At 36.7% G+C, this 18,006-nt stretch overlaps 1 protein-coding gene across 16 annotated transcripts in view; it reads left to right on the forward strand.

The window, feature by feature from the left end:
• KDM6A (lysine demethylase 6A) overlaps positions 1-18,006 on the forward strand; it is a 200,124-nt gene that overhangs the window by 120,197 nt on the left and 61,921 nt on the right. For all 16 annotated transcript variants that reach the window (XR_013531672.1, XR_013531673.1, XR_013531674.1 and 13 more), the window contains 2 exons: positions 8,595-8,649; positions 11,336-11,370. Coding sequence is in view for 12 of the 16 variants with exons in the window: in XM_078363572.1 (XP_078219698.1) it covers positions 8,595-8,649; positions 11,336-11,370 (90 nt within the window). In the remaining 4 variants the exon portion in view is untranslated. The remainder of the gene's footprint in view (positions 1-8,594; positions 8,650-11,335; positions 11,371-18,006) is intronic.

Below are 18,006 nucleotides of genomic sequence, written 5' to 3' on the forward strand. Positions count from 1 at the left end.
TCCAAAATACTCGTAATGTTTCTTTAGTGACATTTTAACAGTATATATTTTTTTCAGTTGTGTGAAGATAATGAAAGTTTAGGGCTGTGCATGTTGACTTATGCCTGTAATCCCAGCACTTTGGGAGGCCTGAGGTGGGCAGATCGCTTGAGCCCAGGTTTGAGACCAGCCTGGGCAACATAGTGAGACTGCCCCCGCCACCCCATCTCTTAAAGAAAAAAGAAAGTTGATTATTATTCCATACTTGCTTTGCCCTATTTCCTTTATCATGCTTAATAGCTCTCACCTCTTTCAACTGGCATACTGAAAATTTCAATTTTGAGTGGTTTGATTTGAGAGAGAGAGTGGAGGAAGGCATCTCACTCATGTGACTCAGTTTTCTTAGGGGATTGGGAAAGTCCTATCCTCTCCCTACCCCCAACAGCTTGGAATAATTGGTGGTAGTTATAAAACTGTAAGATGTGGTGTTTATCCTGAGATTTGGCCTAGAACATGGGACCAGGAAGGGAAATAAATTCTTCAAGAAAGCATCTACAGAGTATTGGCATATCATGGAAGCTGCATTTGTAGAATCTTCATAGGAATTGGTTGGGATGTAAAAGTGGTGAGGTCTGATCTTAATTTTTTGGTACTTTTTGTTTAGTGGATTTCTTACTGGAGTAACAGCAACACCGCACAGCAACAGCAACATCACTAAGTTTAGGGGCAGATTCACAATTAAGGTCATTTTTCATTGCTACCATATTTAACATTTAAAATGCTTCACTGAGGCAACTCTTAATATACATTGTTTTTGGATAAACCATCAGGCAGGTACCAAAAATTATTTGCACACTATTCTGGTCGTCTTAAGAAAAGAACAACAACATTCTTTTTTAGTATTAGTTACACTCTGTATTTCTTCCTTCAGTATAACTGTTGGTTCTTTATACAGATTTTGCTTGGCTTTTTATGGTTGACGGTAGATTGGATTATAATTGAGGAAACTGCAAGCCAGTTTATTTTCTTTGATTTAAATCTTTCTTTTCCTTTCAGTCATTTACAGTAGAACTCAGTTTTACCTGAGTGTAACATCACTGTTCCTTTTGGCAGAGGATGGTCATTGCTGTTTGTTTTCTATTTTTTCTCACTTGTAGTAAAATAATCCTTTCCCTGTTCTTTTCTCTTTCTACTACTCATCAGCTTGTACTTTACCAATTTCCTAGATAATACTTTTTGATATGAGGCAACCTCCTAATGGATTTATCTGGCCACTTGATAATGCTTTCTCTATTTCACTCTGCCTGCCCAATTTTGGTTTTCTGTTTGATATTTATTTCTGCCCTGAGTTCTGTAACATGCCTTCAAGTGTGAATTAGTAAATGGCCAAAATACTTCAATACCTCCAAAATGCATGTTTGAAGACTACGTGACTGCTCATACATATATGTGCAGTAATACTGTTGTTTCTTTCTCCTTGAAAGTGAGGAGTTAGGGTGATTCCAAGGTTCCCTGTGTTACAGTTTTCTCTCTTCTAGTATATTTTAACTACAGAAGTCATTTCTAATTAAAAAGTGGTTTTGGGTGCTAACTTCTAACAACTTAAGGTCGTTACATTTGGTCTTCGGCTGGGCCCGGTGGCTCACTCCTGTAATCCCAGCACTTCGGGATGCTAAGGCAGGTGGATCACCTGAGATCAGGAGTTCAAGACTAGCCTGGCCAACATGGTGAAAACCCGTCTCTACTAAAAATACAAAAAAAAAAAAAAAATTATCTGGGTGTGGTGGCTCATGCCTGTAATCCTAGCTACTCGGGAGGCTGAGACAGGAGAATCGCTTGAACCCAGGAGGAAGAGGTTGCGGTGAGCAGATACCATTGCAACTCCAGCCTGGGCAAGAGAGTGAGACTCGGAGACAAGAGTATGTGTGTATGTATATATACATTTATATATATATATTTGGTCTTAAAAGACAGCTTATGAAGCAGTCACTATATTGTCACATTTTTAAAAAAAGGTTATGTTTGGCCAGGAGCAGTGGCCCACGCCTGTAATCCCAGCACTTTGGGAGGCTGAGGTGGACAGATCCCCTGAGGTTGGGAGTTTGAGACCAGCCTGGCCAACATAGTGAAACCCCATCTGTACTAAAAATACAAAATTTAGGCCGGGTGCAATGGCTCAGGCCTGTAATCCCAGCATTTTGGGAGGCCGAGGCAGGCAGATTACCTGAGGTCAGGAGTTTGAGACCAGCTTGGCCAACATTGTGAAACCCTGTCTCTACTAAAAATGCAAAAGATTAGCCAGGTGTGGTGGCAGACATCTGTAATCCCAGCTACTTTGGAGGCTAAGGCAGGAAAATCACTTGAACCAGGGAGGTGGAGGTTGCAGTGAGTAGATATGACACCACTGCACTCCAGTCTGGGCAGCAGAGTGAGACTGGCTCAAAAAAAGAAAAAAAAGGTTATGTTTTAAAAAGATATTCTACAGTGCACATTTTTGCAGTATCCCCTTTATAAAATATGTATCATCCTCACCTTGTATTAGTTATTTGTGTACATATCAGTCTTATTCTAATACCAATACAAATTGCTCACTAGATAGAAATACCTTGGAAATTAAATTGGCTCATATTCTGATCATTTTGTGTACATGGATTAGATGCAAACTAGGACCAGTTTTTAAAAATTTCTAGTCATTTGCATATCTATGCTTTTGTAAAGTATAATAGAAATGAAGAGTTGGAAGACTAGGTAGGATATAGCTACAGGAAGAAAGATGAGCAGGAGCTATAAGATAAATGGTTGCTCTTCGGATGGATGGGTGCAAGTTAATGAATGTATCCTAGAGATCTTAGAGATTTGTCAACTGACTTGATGTGGGAAGAGATTCCCTATTTATGGGCTCAGGCCACCTTTTTTTTTTTTTTTTTTTTTTTTTGGAGATGGAGTCTTGACCTCAGGTGATACGCCCGCCTTGGCCCCCCAAAGTGGTGGGATTACTGGTGTGAGCCACCACGACCAGCCTTATACCACTTTACTGTGTTAAATAAGGGAATAAAGAAAGTAGCACCTGGTTTTGAGTTTAGGACGTGAAAAGGCTCTGAATGGAGATAAGTCATTTGGGAGCAAATTGATTTGGAGGTACCTGAGGGATATTAGATATTCATGCAGACAGATCTGGAGCCAAAAAGAAGCAAAAATAAGAGCTGGAACTAAGATTTTGAATATCTTCATGGTACAATGTGTTTTGTCTTCCCCTTTTTTTTTTTTTGTTGTTTTGTTTTTTTTTTTTGAGACAGAGTTTCGCTCTTGTTACCCAGGTTGGAGTGCAATGGCGCGATCTCGGCTCACCGCAACCTCCGCCTCCGGGGTTCAGGCAATTCTCCTGCCTCAGCCTCCTGAGTAGCTGGGATTACAGGCGTGCGCCACCATGCCCAGCTAATTTTTTGTATTTTTAGTAGAGATGGGGTTTCACCATGTTGACCAGGATGGTCTCGATCTCTTGACCTCGTGATCCACCCACCTCAGCCTCCCAAAGTGCTGGGATTACAGGCTTGAGCCACTGCGCCCGGCGCCCTCCCCCCTTTTTTTTGTTAAAGAAATTTGTAGAGACCGGCTGGTAAACTTCTAAAAGGGAGTCTCTTTTTTGAGTGAAGATTGCCAGGATTTGTTAGCTATTAGCGAGTCATTGGTATGCACTAGAGTCCTTCCTGGAAGTAGTTGTTATAACCTTGCATTACAAAGAGAATCAGAACTGAATTCGAGGGCTTTGGGAGAACCTCAGTCAGATCATCTTGGCCAGGAGCATGGCTCACAAGCCCAATCAAAACTTAGCCATTTTCAGTTCTGTATCTTATTTTGGAGACTACATTTTTTAAAGTAAGTACCACGACATCCTAAGGCATTTCCCTATTCTTACCCATAGACTATTCGTTTTAGGGATCAAGTTTGTTGGTTTTAAGTTATACTTTTATTTTTAAATTTAAATTTTATTTTTTTGAGACAGAATCTCATTCTGTCGCCCAGGTTGGAGTGCAGTGGCACCATCTTCGGTCACTGCAACCTTCGCTTCCTGGGTTCAAGTGATTCTCATGCCTCAGCTACCTGAGGTGTGCGCCACCATGCCACCGCAGGCATGCACCACCGCACCCAGCTAATTTTTGTAATTTTAGTAGAAACTGGGTTTTGCCATGTTGGCCAGGTTGGTTTCAAACTCCTATCCTCAAGTTATCTGCCCGCCTTAGCCTCCCTAAATGCTGAGATTACAGACGTGAGCCACCATGGCCTGCCCCGTACAGAAGTACGGCGATCTGTAACAATAAGAAAAAGATGATTTTCTTTTGACGTGCAAGAGTACCTGACACACCTTTCATTTTCTCGCTTAAATGGTCAGTACAAGCCTGTTTTATAGGGGCTCTGTAAAAATAACTTCAGTGGTTTTTCTCAACTTGAAGAAACCCTTTTCTTACATTCCTCTTCTATATCTTTTTGGACTATGTTACAGAGTTGTCTTTTCTGTGCGTTCTCAGAGCAGGCTAAACTTTTAAAACTCCTTTTACCACATTAATTTCAGTGAACATTGTGTTCTGCTGGTGAATACCCATAGAGGAGTGCCTGACATAGATAAAAACTGGTAAAAGCTGGTAGCCAGAGTGTCAGTCCTAAAATGCCGTGTGTCTACCTTAATTGGCTATAGACAGCAGTGTCAACTATACATACCTTGTTTATATAGTCTGAAATAAAGGTTTCTGGGACAAGCACATAATTTTAAAACTTCAAAATAGAATGGTGTGATTTAACTCTGTATATTAGAATAACTTGCAGAAGTTTTTTCTGGTTTGTAGGATGTTACTCCCAACCCACTGAATCAGAACATTCTAAATTGGTACTAGAATCCAAACATTGCTCAAAATTAATAACTTATAACTCAATACACAATTTATCAATTGCAAAGCGTTATCCCATTGCTTGTTTTTGGTATTGGGAATACAGTTGAAGGTTTCTACAAGTGAAAAGATTTATGAGATAATCAGACTATATACAGCTAGAAATAAAACAATTTAAAGGGAAATAAAATCTTGAAACTCAAGTTTTATGTGTTAATTACATGAATATAGATTACTCCTCCCCACTAGAAATCAAGTTCCATTGGCTGTATTAGGCAAAATACTATAACATTATTTTGAAATATTGAACACATTGAAGGCTTTTAAAACAAAAGGTGACTTTGGTGATAAAGATGTCAACAGAAATGGTAATGAATCAAACCTTGCGTTAAATTGGACCAGAAGTGCTCCATAAAAAGAAAATCTCTATAACATTAAAAAAAAGTCATAAGTAAATCTTCTTGCTTGCAAACTAATTTTCTGTACACTGCTTTCTGCCTTCAGGTTTGTATATAGTCTTTGAACTGCGGAGGCCTCTTCTGCATAATAATTATTTCACACAGCAGTAGCCAGTTTCAGCACTGCAATATTTCAGTGTGAAGCACAGATGTTCCCTAGCTGCCTCTATTGGTTGCAGGGAAGGGTGCTGGATATTTTACCGTGGTATTTTTATGTTTGTGGGCTGGTTATCATAATTGATAGTCTTTTCTACTGGTGTATATGTTAATAGGTACATCTATTTTGCATCTGGTTTAGGTGCTGTAAATGAAACTTTGTGGTCATGTTATCCCCACCCCATCCCTCGTCTCTCTTGAGAGTGCTGAATGTTTTTCAGTGTTTTTCTTTTCGTGGATTGTTTTGTGTGGCTGTTCTTAGTTTCTTATAAACATTTAGCAATTATTCTATAAGTTCTTTTACTCTCATAATGCATGTTTTTGAGCGTGTATTTGTTTTTCATTGTTGTTTTTGAGATGGATTCTTGTTTTGTTCCCCACAGGCGCCCGCCACCATGGTGGCTAATTTTTGTATTTTTAGTAGAGATGGGTTTCACCAAGTTGGCCAAGCTAGTCTCGAACTCCTAATCTCAGGTTATCTGTCCGCCTCAGCCTCCCAAAGTGCTGGAAATGTAGGCATGAGACACTGCACCCAACTGAATGTGTATTCTTTCACTAATTTTCCTCTATCTTTGCTGTTTGGAAAGGTTTGATATTTCATAGTGTTGTGGGTTTTAAATGGTATATCAGTAACTTGATTGCTGCTTTTAAGATTGTTCAATAATTACACAAAACGTGGTCAAGAAGTACTGTTGCCAGGTTACATTGCAGAATCTTGAATTACTGATAAATGAAATGTAGGCTGGGCTATTTGAATTTTACATCTCTATTCTTTGTGGGGTTTCAGTGAAATAGTAAAACTAAAATATTGCCATATCAAAGGCTGTTTCTTCTCATTTCAGTTTGTATCCTTTGATTGCTCAGTTAGTAATGGTGGTCTGTGTTCTTATATCTAAATATTAATTTATGCTTACAGGATAAATTAGACTTAGAAATGTAGTACAGTCTGAATGTGTGACTACTCTTCTGCTCTTTTTGTCTCGAGAAAAGCAATTTATTATAAAGCGTGCTTTTTTGCTTTCATAGTACTCACATTTTAAAATAGTCTGTTTTCTATTGCTGTGGTAGCACACTAAAGGGATGTTTGAAGACATAGTCTGCTTAGTAGACCAAGGGAAAATGAATGCAGTTTTCAAAGTGTTCAAATGTTAGATTTTTTTCATTCAGTCAACCATGGCAAATGATTTTTCACTTTTGTTTTGTTGACCATTTCATTCCTCATGTCTGCGTTGTCTTTAAGGCATTATAGGCCCTTGATAAATACTTGCTGGATAAATTAAACATTTAATATTTAAGGGTCACAGTCATTTTGTTAGTAATTTACCCATTCAGAAGATGTAATCAGCTTTAAGTTTTAAGAAAACCACAAGTGTTGGGCAGCCTAGTTATGCACATCAGAGACTTTTTTTTTTTGAGATGGAGTCTCTTGTCGCCCAGGCTGGAGTGGAGTGGCATGCTCTCAGCTCACTGCAACCTCCACCTCTCGGGTTCAAGCAGTTCTGCTCTCAGCCTCTGAAGTAACTGGGACTACAGGTGCATGCCACCACGCCTGGCTAATTTTTGTGCTTTTAACTAGAGATGGTGTTTCACCATATTGGTCACATCACATGATCCACCCGGCTTGGCCTCCCAAAGTGCTGGGATTACAGGCGTGAGCTGCCACTGTGCTCCGCCAAGAGACATTCTTGAGTGAATATATTAATAATAGCTAGTGTTCATACCAAATGATGTCTTCTAATTTTTCATTCCTTGTGACTTTGGGTAGCCAACATTAGTTGCTTCTTATTAGTTGAGGGTTCTCATTGACCCAAGTACATTTTGATTGATTCTTTGTTGAATACAGTACTTAGTGCTTGCTGATCATTATTTCTCTTGATAGCCTGGGGGAGAAATGCCAAATGTGGGTGAAGGGGAGAAAGGAAGCAAAACACACTGCCATGTGTGTACCTATGCAACTGTCTTGGGTGTTCTGCACATGTACCCCAAAACCTAAAATGCAATAAAAAATTAAAAAAAAAAAAAAAGTTCTTTGGGGGCTTGCATCTAGAGGTTGTCATTGAATATCAATTAGCAGTTTCTCCAGCAGTTATAAAACAATACGACTCTTTAAATTTTTGGATTGTGAATAGGAATGAATTTATCATGGTCTTTTTTTTTTTTTTTTAATGCTTTCCACTTTGTTAATTACTTTTAATGCTAAAAATTTGTGGAGGCCCAGAAAATTTGAGTATACATTTGTGGGAATATCATTTAAAAGAGTTTCAAGAGATTTACTTATCTTTTTAAACTTAGATTTCATACCAACTCTAGTACTTGTTTGTCTTATGCCTCGTTTAATGTTGATAAACTAGATGTTAAATGTCACCCAGTGTTCTTGATAATATGCATTCTTAAAAATTAGTATTATGCATTGATGTTAATGTGCTTTCATGATATTATAAGTGGATACTAAGTTAGTGGCTTAATATTGATTGCGTATTATATTGTAGATGACTTGGTAGGGTTAAAAACAGATTATGCAGATTCTATATATACAATGTCACATTGTAAAAGGACAGTTATATTTGTTAGATGAACTTGGACATAGGCTATTTTAAAGGACACTTAAGTACAGTGAGTATTGAAAGATCAGTAAAGACATAAAGTTTTACCCTCTATGACAATTCTCATAGTGATTTTTTTTTTTGTTTCAGAAGTTCATGTCTCATTTTGAGATAAGCAGTGGTGTTCTGACAATACCAACAGACTTCTACTTGGATTTTAAAAAATAATCATATACTCTCTGTTTAAACTGTTGTATAATACTTCATGTTTACTTGAAGACTTAAAAGTCTTCACCTTTGTCATATACATAAAAGTATACAGAGGATAACTTGGTAAAATTAACTCTTCTTCAAATTCTCCATTCTCAGCTGTCTCAAGAAAATAACCCCATAGCATGTCAGTTGTTAGCAGTAAATATTCAAAGTATTTCTAGTTGGTAGGCTACTGTATTTTTTTTTTTGCATAGCATGTATTCATTATTATGTGTTAGACCTTACATACCTGGAAACTATCTTAAGATGCTTTTATGTGACTCTAAATTTAGTGCATTAATTTTCTCACTCTCCTCTTGCAGCATTTTCAGTTAGCTTTGGTTGACTGTAATCCCTGCACTTTGTCCAATGCTGAAAGTAAGTATTATTAAGTACCATAGTTTTCTACATGTATTCAGATCACTTCATGGCAAATAATAATGTTACTGATAAATTCTGTGCCATTTTTTCTTTTAGAATTGTTTAATGTAACTGTATTGGTTGCCATGGCTACTTAACACAAATGCAACCTGCAAGACCAGATACTGTGAACAGCCCGTGTCTAAAATAGTTAGGCCAGTGAAGTAGGTTGTTGAATTAAAATTATCTGCACTGATGAACAAGATTGATTTTTTTTCTGTTGCGTATTATATTGTAGATGACTTGGTAGGATTAAAAACAGATTTTGCTGGTCTTTTAGAAAACATAAGTATATAAAGATTCTTATCTGATAGCTTACTGATTCCTCCTATGTGGGATTAAAATTATTGATAATTATGAAGACATATTTGTGACTTTTATTATAGTTTTATGTATCATATAGAAAGTTTGAGATGACATTTTTCAGTTAATTAGAAAAGAATGCATTTATAAGGCATGTTCTAATGAAGTATTTTTTCCAGTTATTTTCTGCTTCTATATAGATGTCTTTTCAAAAGCATTTCTAAAACTAAGACTCCTTTTCACTAATATCTCTCTATAATACTCTTTTTGAAGTGATTTACAGGAGGCTAAGGCAGGAAGATCACTTAAGTGCAGGAGTTCGAGGATGCAGTTGAGTTACTATGGCCCCACTACACTCCACCCTAAGTGGCAGAGAAAGACCCTGTCTCAAAATGAAACGAAAAACAAAAAAAAAAGTAACGTATAGCAAAAACTGACTTTCTAAAACCTGGAATCCTTTGTATTATATGTTTATCAATTACATATGTTTATCAGTAATTATGTATTTTGGTGTATTTATTTAGTACACTCTAAAGTATCCCGTAAAAAGGTTTAAGAATATTCATTGAAGCTGAATTTCTTAAAAACTTTCTTACTTAAAAAATAAAATTTTTAATTGGTATGAGCAATTAATGACAAGTTCAGTCATACAAAGGATTCCAGGTTTTAGAAAGTCAGTTTTTTGCTGTAAGTTACTTTTTTGTGTGTAGTTTTTGTTTCATTTTGAGACAGGGTCTTTTTCTGCCACTTAGACTGGAGTGTAGTGGGGCCATAGTAGCTAAACTGTAGCCTCGAACTGCTGCACTTAAGTGATCTTCCTGCCTTAGCCTCATGTAAATCACTTAAGAAAGAAAAGAGTACAGAGAGATCTTAGTGAAAAGTAGTCTTAGTCTTTAGAAATGTCCTAGGAAATTGTTGAATCAGTGAAAATGCTATGGAATTTTCAATATAACATGAATTAAGAAATAGTATGGATTAAGTCATCGTCTAAGCCAGATGAACTATATGTCTTACTTTTACTAAAGGTAAATTCCTGAGAAAATGTAAAGGATTTTTATCTTCTTAAATGAAATTCAGGATCTAGTACTGATTAATGTGTTTGTAGAATAAATGGTGGAAAAATAAGAAATGCAGCAATATTTTCTAGTTTCTAAGATAAGGTTAGATTTGAAAAAATTGACTCATTTGTTTAGTAGTTTATAAAGTTTTAATTTATACCTTTTTCTTAATTATATATTCAGGTTATATAAACGATCTAGAATATATAGATGCTTAAAATTCTTTTCAAATCCGTTTATGAGAATAAGGAAACAGCTGACTATCCTTTAATTCATTATGGTCTAGTACCTAAAAGGTAGCTTTGGTAAGTCAGTTTGAATGATAACTTTTTACAGATGTCTCATAAATATCAAACTAAATGTTTTGGCAAATTCTCATTTTATTCTACTCTGTTGAGTTTAAATCTCAGTTGTAGATCATTACTCTTGAGGGAAAAATGTCTGCATAGGTAGGATGAGTGCCACATGGCAGAAAACTGTTGACTTTGAAACAGAACCATCCTGAGTGTACTTTCAAGTCGGCTATGCCTCTTTTTCTGTTTATTATTGAGAAGGGAAATAGGAAATAGGATGACCATTATTCATTTAGACCAGGACTGAGGAATTCCCCGGGATTTTCAGTGCTAAAAGGTGGTTGGTCACTCAAACGGGAGAGCATGTTCTCTGTTAGAGACTTGGCTATTGCCGTTCAGTTGATTTGACCTGATTACTGGATAACTATGATAATGTCTTATGTCACAACAAATGTAGGTACCTACTTTGAGCCAGTATTACTCTTCTCAACACTAGCCTCTTTATTGTCTTTGTAAAACATACTTCTCTTTGAGTTTTTTATGTCAACATTGATTTGTACTTTAGTTTTAACATTTTTAAATTAAATATTGACTTTGCTCTTTTTTGACTTGGAATTCAGTTTTTAAATACTGCATTTTGAACTGTATAAATTATAAAGGTTTTATCTATCTGTTTAATGTTGCCCCTTTTGAACTTTGTAAAACGTATATTCACTTGCTATAGATGTAATGCTAATTTTAATAATAACATTGACAGAAATTTCATTTTATAATGACCAACAATGAATACATGTGGTTTCTTAAGATTGTGTTCTTTAGTGTGTTTGTTTATATATTCTGTTTTAGTAAAAGCAAATAAAAGTTCTATTTTCTATTAAATCTATATAATGTAGACCGTGATAATGTTTGATGTTTTGTTATTCTTACTTAATTTGCCCCAAATTCTTCTGTACTGTTACTGATTTTTTTATTTTTCATCATCCTTTGCAGTTCAGTTTCACATTGCCCACTTATATGAAACCCAGGTAAGTATTTTAACTTTATTTAAAACAAAAGCAAACAAAAAACCATCACTCCTGTCATACTTTACTGAAATCAGAAATGTACAGATAATTTAATGGCGTTCTGGGCATTACTTCTTAGGTAAACTTTACATTTTATACTCATTAAATGTGATCAAGATGCTGCTTAGTAAAATAGTTATTCCACAGAGTGCTTGCTGTGTACAAAATAAATTACAGTTAATATTTTCCTTTAAACTTGATTTATTTGCAGCCAGGCGCAGTAGCTTATGTCTTTAATTCCAGTGCTTTGGGAGGCCAAGGCGGGCAGATCACTTGAGGCCAGGAGTTCGAGACCAGACTGGCCAACATGCTGAAACCCTGTCTTTACTAAAAATACAAAAAATTAGCCAGGCATGGTGGCAAGCACCTGTAATCCCAGCTACTCAGGAGGCTGAGGCACAAGAATTGCTTGAACCCTGGAGGTGGAGGTTGCGGTGAGCTGAGATCTCGCCATTGCACTCCAGCCTGGGCAACAGAATAAGACTGTCTTAAGAAGAAAAGAAACAACTAGCTCATTTGCAAGCTGATTGATCTAGACCATTTGCAAGCTGAAATGGCTATATTTAAGATTTCTCTTATTATTAATGCCAAATGCCGTTCTTTTCTTTTCAAAATGTTTATAGATGGTTGTTGTAATGCGTTTTTTAAAAAAAATTATTTTGCTTTTTCTTAAGACTGAAATAACTCTTCTACATGTGACTATTGGAAAGGCATAAAGAGTCACCTCTTGATGTTTTTGCCATTAATTTCATGGCTCCTTTACTTTAAAAAACTTTTAAATTTTAGAACATCTTGGTTTTGTTTGTATTGATTGATACACAGTCAAGATTGGTACATCTTGATTTTGCTTAGTTGTATGATAAAAGTTTACAACATTCAGGGAGTTGGGGGAAGAGGAGGGAAAGCATTAGGACAAACACCTAATGCATGCAGGACTTAAAAGTTAGATGATGGGTTGATAGGTGCAGCAAACCACCATGGCATATGTATACCTATGTAACAAAACTGCACATTCTGCACATGTATCCCAGAACTTAAAATTAAAAAAAAAAAGTAGCTGCGTGCAGTGGTTCATGCCTTTAATCCCAGACATTGGTAGGCCGAGGCAGGCAGATCACTTGAGGTTGGGAGTTCAAGACCAGCCTGACCAACATGGAGAAACCCTGTCTCTACTAAAAATACAAAATTAGCTGGACATGGTGGCACATACCTGTAATCCCAGCTACTCGGGAGGCTGAGGCAGGAGAATGACTTGAACCCGGGAGGTGGAGGTTGTGGTGAGCCAAGATCACACCATTGCACTGCAGCCTGGGTAACAAGAGCGAAACGCTGTCTCCAAAAAAAAAAAAAGTATACCCCGTTCATTTTAGGAAATGGTATGGAAAATCAAGAATAAATTTATGAGACTCAAAATTAGGTCATTGTAGTTTACATAAATTTTTAACAGCTTTTTAGGAAACAAATATGTTTTTTATATGTCTACATAATTTGTAAGGTCTGTTTTGATGTATTGACCCAAGTATTACAATAAGGTATATATGTGCCATGCAGAGTTCATACCCACCAGATGCAAGATCCTACTACATCTCATTATTTATATTGTTGTAGGATGATAGCTTGAGATAATTTTTACTGGTAGTTCCAAAACCCAGCTCTATGGCAGAATTATCCGGGAAGCTTTATAAATGGGGAGGTTTAAAAAATTAACATCACATTTCTGGGCACATCAACCCCTCCATTCCCCCTCTACCCCATACTCCCTGAATCATAAATGATGCACACACAGGTTGAGTTCTGATTTTGTTTTCCTCCAGTTTTTCTAGTTCTCGATGAGCACTGGTTTGTCATTAGCTGAAGCAGAAGGGTTATTTATTTATTTATTTGAGACAGAGTCTCGCCTCTGTCACCCAGGCTGGAATGCAGTGGTGCAATCTCAGCTCACTGTAACCTCTGCCTCCCAGATTCAAGTGATTCTCCTGCCTCAGCCTCCTAAGTAGCTAGGACTACAGGTGCCCACCACCATACCTGGCTAATTTTTGTATTTTTTTTTTTTAGTAGAGACAGGGTTTCACCATGTTGGCCAGGCTGGTCTCAAACTCCTGACCTCAGGTGATCCACCCACCTTGGCCTCCCAAAGTGTTAACCTTTATTTTTTATGAGTATTTTTGCTGGAGATGGAATTCTGTCTATCTGACTGCTTTGAAATTCACAATACCTTGTGTTTTGGCTTTCATTGTTTCTGACGTGATTGTCTGTTGGTCTTATTGTTTAATCCTGTAAAGGTAATGTGGGGACAGGGCCCTTCTCCCATTGATTCTTTCATCTAATAAATTTTAATACTGATTCAGATTAAACAAAACAAAAAGAATAAATTCATGGCAAACAGTGTATAATTATTAGATGATAGGAAGATGACACTGTAAGCATATGAAAGAATTAAAAAACAACTCTACTCCAGTGATTGTAATACAAATTTTCATTTTCAAGTGAAAAATTAAGAGAAGCAAGATGGCCTGCTCACCTACCTATTAAAAGTTTTTATAGTTCTACCAGCTTTAACCAATAGACCCTATTTATGAATACGGATTTAGGAAATTTAAGTGACATGTATTTAATGGCTACTGCTAGGTTAAACAATAGTTCAAAGGAAGTTTTCTCTACTTCTCTACATAGGAAGAAGTCTTCCCCACTAATTAATGAAGGAGGGTCATTTCATAATCCCCGAGGGACCTGTCCCCACATTACCTTCACAGGATTAAATACTAACATCATAATTAGAATTGTAAAGTTATGAAATACAACTTTACTTAGAATGGTATTAAAGAAATGTTAGCAAGTGCAATGGCTTTGTGATACTGAGCTTCTAATGTTTGAAAGGCAAAAAAGGAGGTCTTGGCCAGGCACGGTGGCTGACGCCTGTAATCCCGGCACTTTGGTAGGGCAAGGAAGGTGGACTGCTTGAGCTCAATAGTTCAAGACCAGCCTGGACAACATGGTAAAACCCCATCTCTACCAAAAATACAAAAATTAACAGAATGTGGTGGCACATGCCTGTAGTCACAGCTGCTTGGGAGGCTGAGGTGGGAGGATCTCTTGAGCCTAGGAGGTGGAGGTAGCAGTGATCTGAGATCTCGCTGCTGTACTCCAGCCTGGGTGACAAAGCGAGACCCCATCTCAAACAAAAAGAAAAAAATAAAAAGGTGGTGGCTGACATCTGTAATTCCAGCACTTTGGGAGGCCGAGGTGGGTGGATCACAAGGTCAGGAGTTCGAGACCAGCCCGGCCAACATGGCGAAACCCGGTCTCTACTAAAAATACAAAAATTAGCCGTGTGTGGTGGTGGGTGCCTGTAATCCCAGCTACTAGGGAGACTGAGGCAGGAGAATAACTTGAACCCAAGAGGCAGAGGTTGCAGTGGGCCGAGATTGTGCCATTGCACTCCAGCCTGGGCGACAAGGACAATACTCTGTCTCAAAAAAAAGAAGATGTCTTTCGTAGAGATATAAGTACAGGATTTAACAACAACAAAAAAACTTTTGTTAAATATAATAATAGGCATTTTGGTTTGTTTAATTTTAATGAGATCTCATCCCCTAACCCCTGTATTTTTACCTTTTATGATCTTATAGACAAAACTATTAACATTTTAATAGATTTAAAAAATATATACATTGGTTGGGTGTGGTGACTCACACCTGTAATCCCCAACCCTTTGGGAGGCCGAGGTGGGTTGATCACTTGAGGCCCAGAGTTCGAAACCAGCCTGGGCAACATGATGAAACGCTGTTTCTACTAAAATAAAAAATTAGCTGCGTGTGGTAGCATTCACCTGTAATCCCAGCTACTTGGGTGGCTGAGGTAGGAGAATTGCTTGAACCTGGGAAGCAGAGGTTGCAGTGAGCTGAGATGGCGCCATTGCACACCAGCCTGGGTGACAGAGCAAGACTCTGTTTAAAAAGGAAAAAAGATTCTCATAGATTGTATATTGTATATGTATATTGTCATACCGTCTATAAATAAAGATAACTTTTGCCTCTCTGTACATGTGCCACACAATGATGTTTTGATTAATGAAGGATCACATATATGATGGTGGTCCCATAGGATTATGATAATGCATTTTTACTGTACTTTTTCTGTTTTTTTTTTTTTTTTTAACTGTGTTTTTTCTGTGTTTAGTTATTTACTATTGTATTGTAATTGCCTCTCGTATTTAGTATAGTAACATACTGTACAGGTTTGTAGCCAGAAGCAAAGGCTATGCCATATAGCTTAGCTGTGTAGTAGGCAATACTGTTTAGGTTTGTGTAAGTATACTCTGTGCTGTTTACACAATGATGAAATCGTTAAGCGATGCATAACTATATAATGTCATATCTCCAAATATATTATCAATTATTCTTGAACATTTATATCGATGCATTAATTTACTTTCCTTGTTTTATTAGCTGGGACCGCCAAATCATTTTTTTTTTCTACAGTAATAATACTAGCTAGGCTTCTTTTCTTCTTCTCGACTTCAGTGAAATAATTTGAGCAGTTAACCATCTTAATTCTTACAGTCTTTAAAGTTTAAAGATAGAGGATTTCTCCCTTTACATTATGTTACTAAAATGTTAGTTATTTTTGAATAAATAATCCAAAATGAAAAGTTTTGAAAGAATACACAGTGAAGTATCCTCTTCCTTCCACTTCCCCAGGCACTGACTCCTCTCTGTAAAGCCATCAATATTACCAGTGGTTTTTAAATCCTTCCAGAGAAACTTGGTGTATATATAAGCAAGTCAACATATGTTTACATGTATATTTCTTGTATTTAATTTTATGCAAATGATAGTCAATAATGTATGTTCTCTTCTGACTTTGCTTTAATTTTTAACTTAATATTGTATCTTGGAAATCATTCCATATCAGTACATGTAGGGCTGCGTCATATCCCTTTACATATAGATGTACTGTTAACTAATTTGACTACTCCCCTTTGAGGAATAATTACAAATAATGTTTTTACGAATAATGTTGTTTATAAGAATTTTTTCATTTTTAGCACTTTTCTGTCAAGCAATATTACCAAAACACTAGTCTTATCTGTTATTATACTATAGATAAATACTATAATACTTACCTATATTAAACATCTATAATATAGATAAGTATCTTACACAGATCCAAGAATTCTAAATAAACAAAAGAATTCCAGCTGATAGATAAGTATGTGATAAATATGTAGGGTTTATTTCATGAATACATTGGGTTTTACCATTTTAAGCAGTTTTAAGTGTACAGCTCACTGACATTAAGTACATTTGCATTGCTCTGCAGCTGTCACCACCATTCATCACTAAAACTGTTTCATCATCCCAAAGTATCCATTAGGTAATAATTCCTCATTACCACCTTCACTGGGCTCCTAGCAACTACAATTCTACTTTCTGTCTCTATGAGTTGACCACTCTAGGTATCTCATAAAAGTGAAATCAGCTAGACGCAGTGGTTCATGCCTGTAATCTCAGTGCTTTGGGAGGCCGAGGGGTGGATCATTTCAAGTCATGAGTTTGAGACCAGCCTGGCCAACATGGTGAAACCCCATTTCTACTAAAAATAGAAAACTTAGCTGGGCGTTGTGGCAGGCACCTGTAGTCCCAGCTACTCGGGAGGCTGAGGCAGGAGAATTGCTTGAAACCGGGAGGTGGATGTTGCAGTGAGCCAGAATTGCCCCACTGTACTCCAGCCATGCTGACAGAGTGAGACTCTGTCTCAAGAAAAAAAAAAAAGTGGAATCATACAGTATTTGTGCTTTTGCATCTGCCTACTTAGCATAATGTCTTTAAGGTTCATACATATTGTAGTATGTGTCAGAATTCCACTCCTTTTTAAGACTAAATAATATTCCATTGTATGGCTATACCACATTTTGTTTATCTGTTTCATCTGTTGATAGACACTTGGGTTGTTTCCAGTTTTTGTCTCTTGTGAATAGTGCTGCTTGACCATGGGTGTGTATGTAAGTTGTTAAGAGTTCCTGCTTTTAGTTATTTTTTGCAACATACCCAGAAGTGGTGTTGCTGGATCATATGGTAATTCTATGTTTAATTTTTGGAAAAACAGTCATATGGTTTTTCCTCATTTCATTTTGAAGCAAGTGTTACATCTGAACCTAATAAAAGACAGTCTAATAAGAGAATCGGTATACAGACTGATATGATGGATATCGGTGTAAAAATGCTGATAAAATGTTAGCAAACAGAATATCTTATCTCATCAAAAAAAACCACAGCAATATACTATGACCAAGTATTATTCATTTCAGGAATGTGGGGAATCTTAGGGAATTTAAGGAAATCTAGGAATCTTAGGAAATCTATGAACGTTGTAGTAATAGAATCTTAGGAAATCTATTAATGTTGCAATAATAGAGCTTAAAGGTAAAGCCAAATCATTATCACCATAGGTTCTGAAAAAAAAAATCTTTGACAAATTCAATACCCGTTTCTAATAAAAACACTCTAAACAGGAATTGCGGATTACTTTATCGTAATAAGATATGTATGCTTTAGTTTTAAAGTCAGAATTTTACTTGAGGCAAAATTCTAGAGA

This window comes from Callithrix jacchus, chromosome X (genome assembly GCF_049354715.1).
Source record: "Callithrix jacchus isolate 240 chromosome X, calJac240_pri, whole genome shotgun sequence".
Taxonomy (NCBI): Eukaryota; Metazoa; Chordata; class Mammalia; order Primates; family Cebidae; genus Callithrix; species Callithrix jacchus.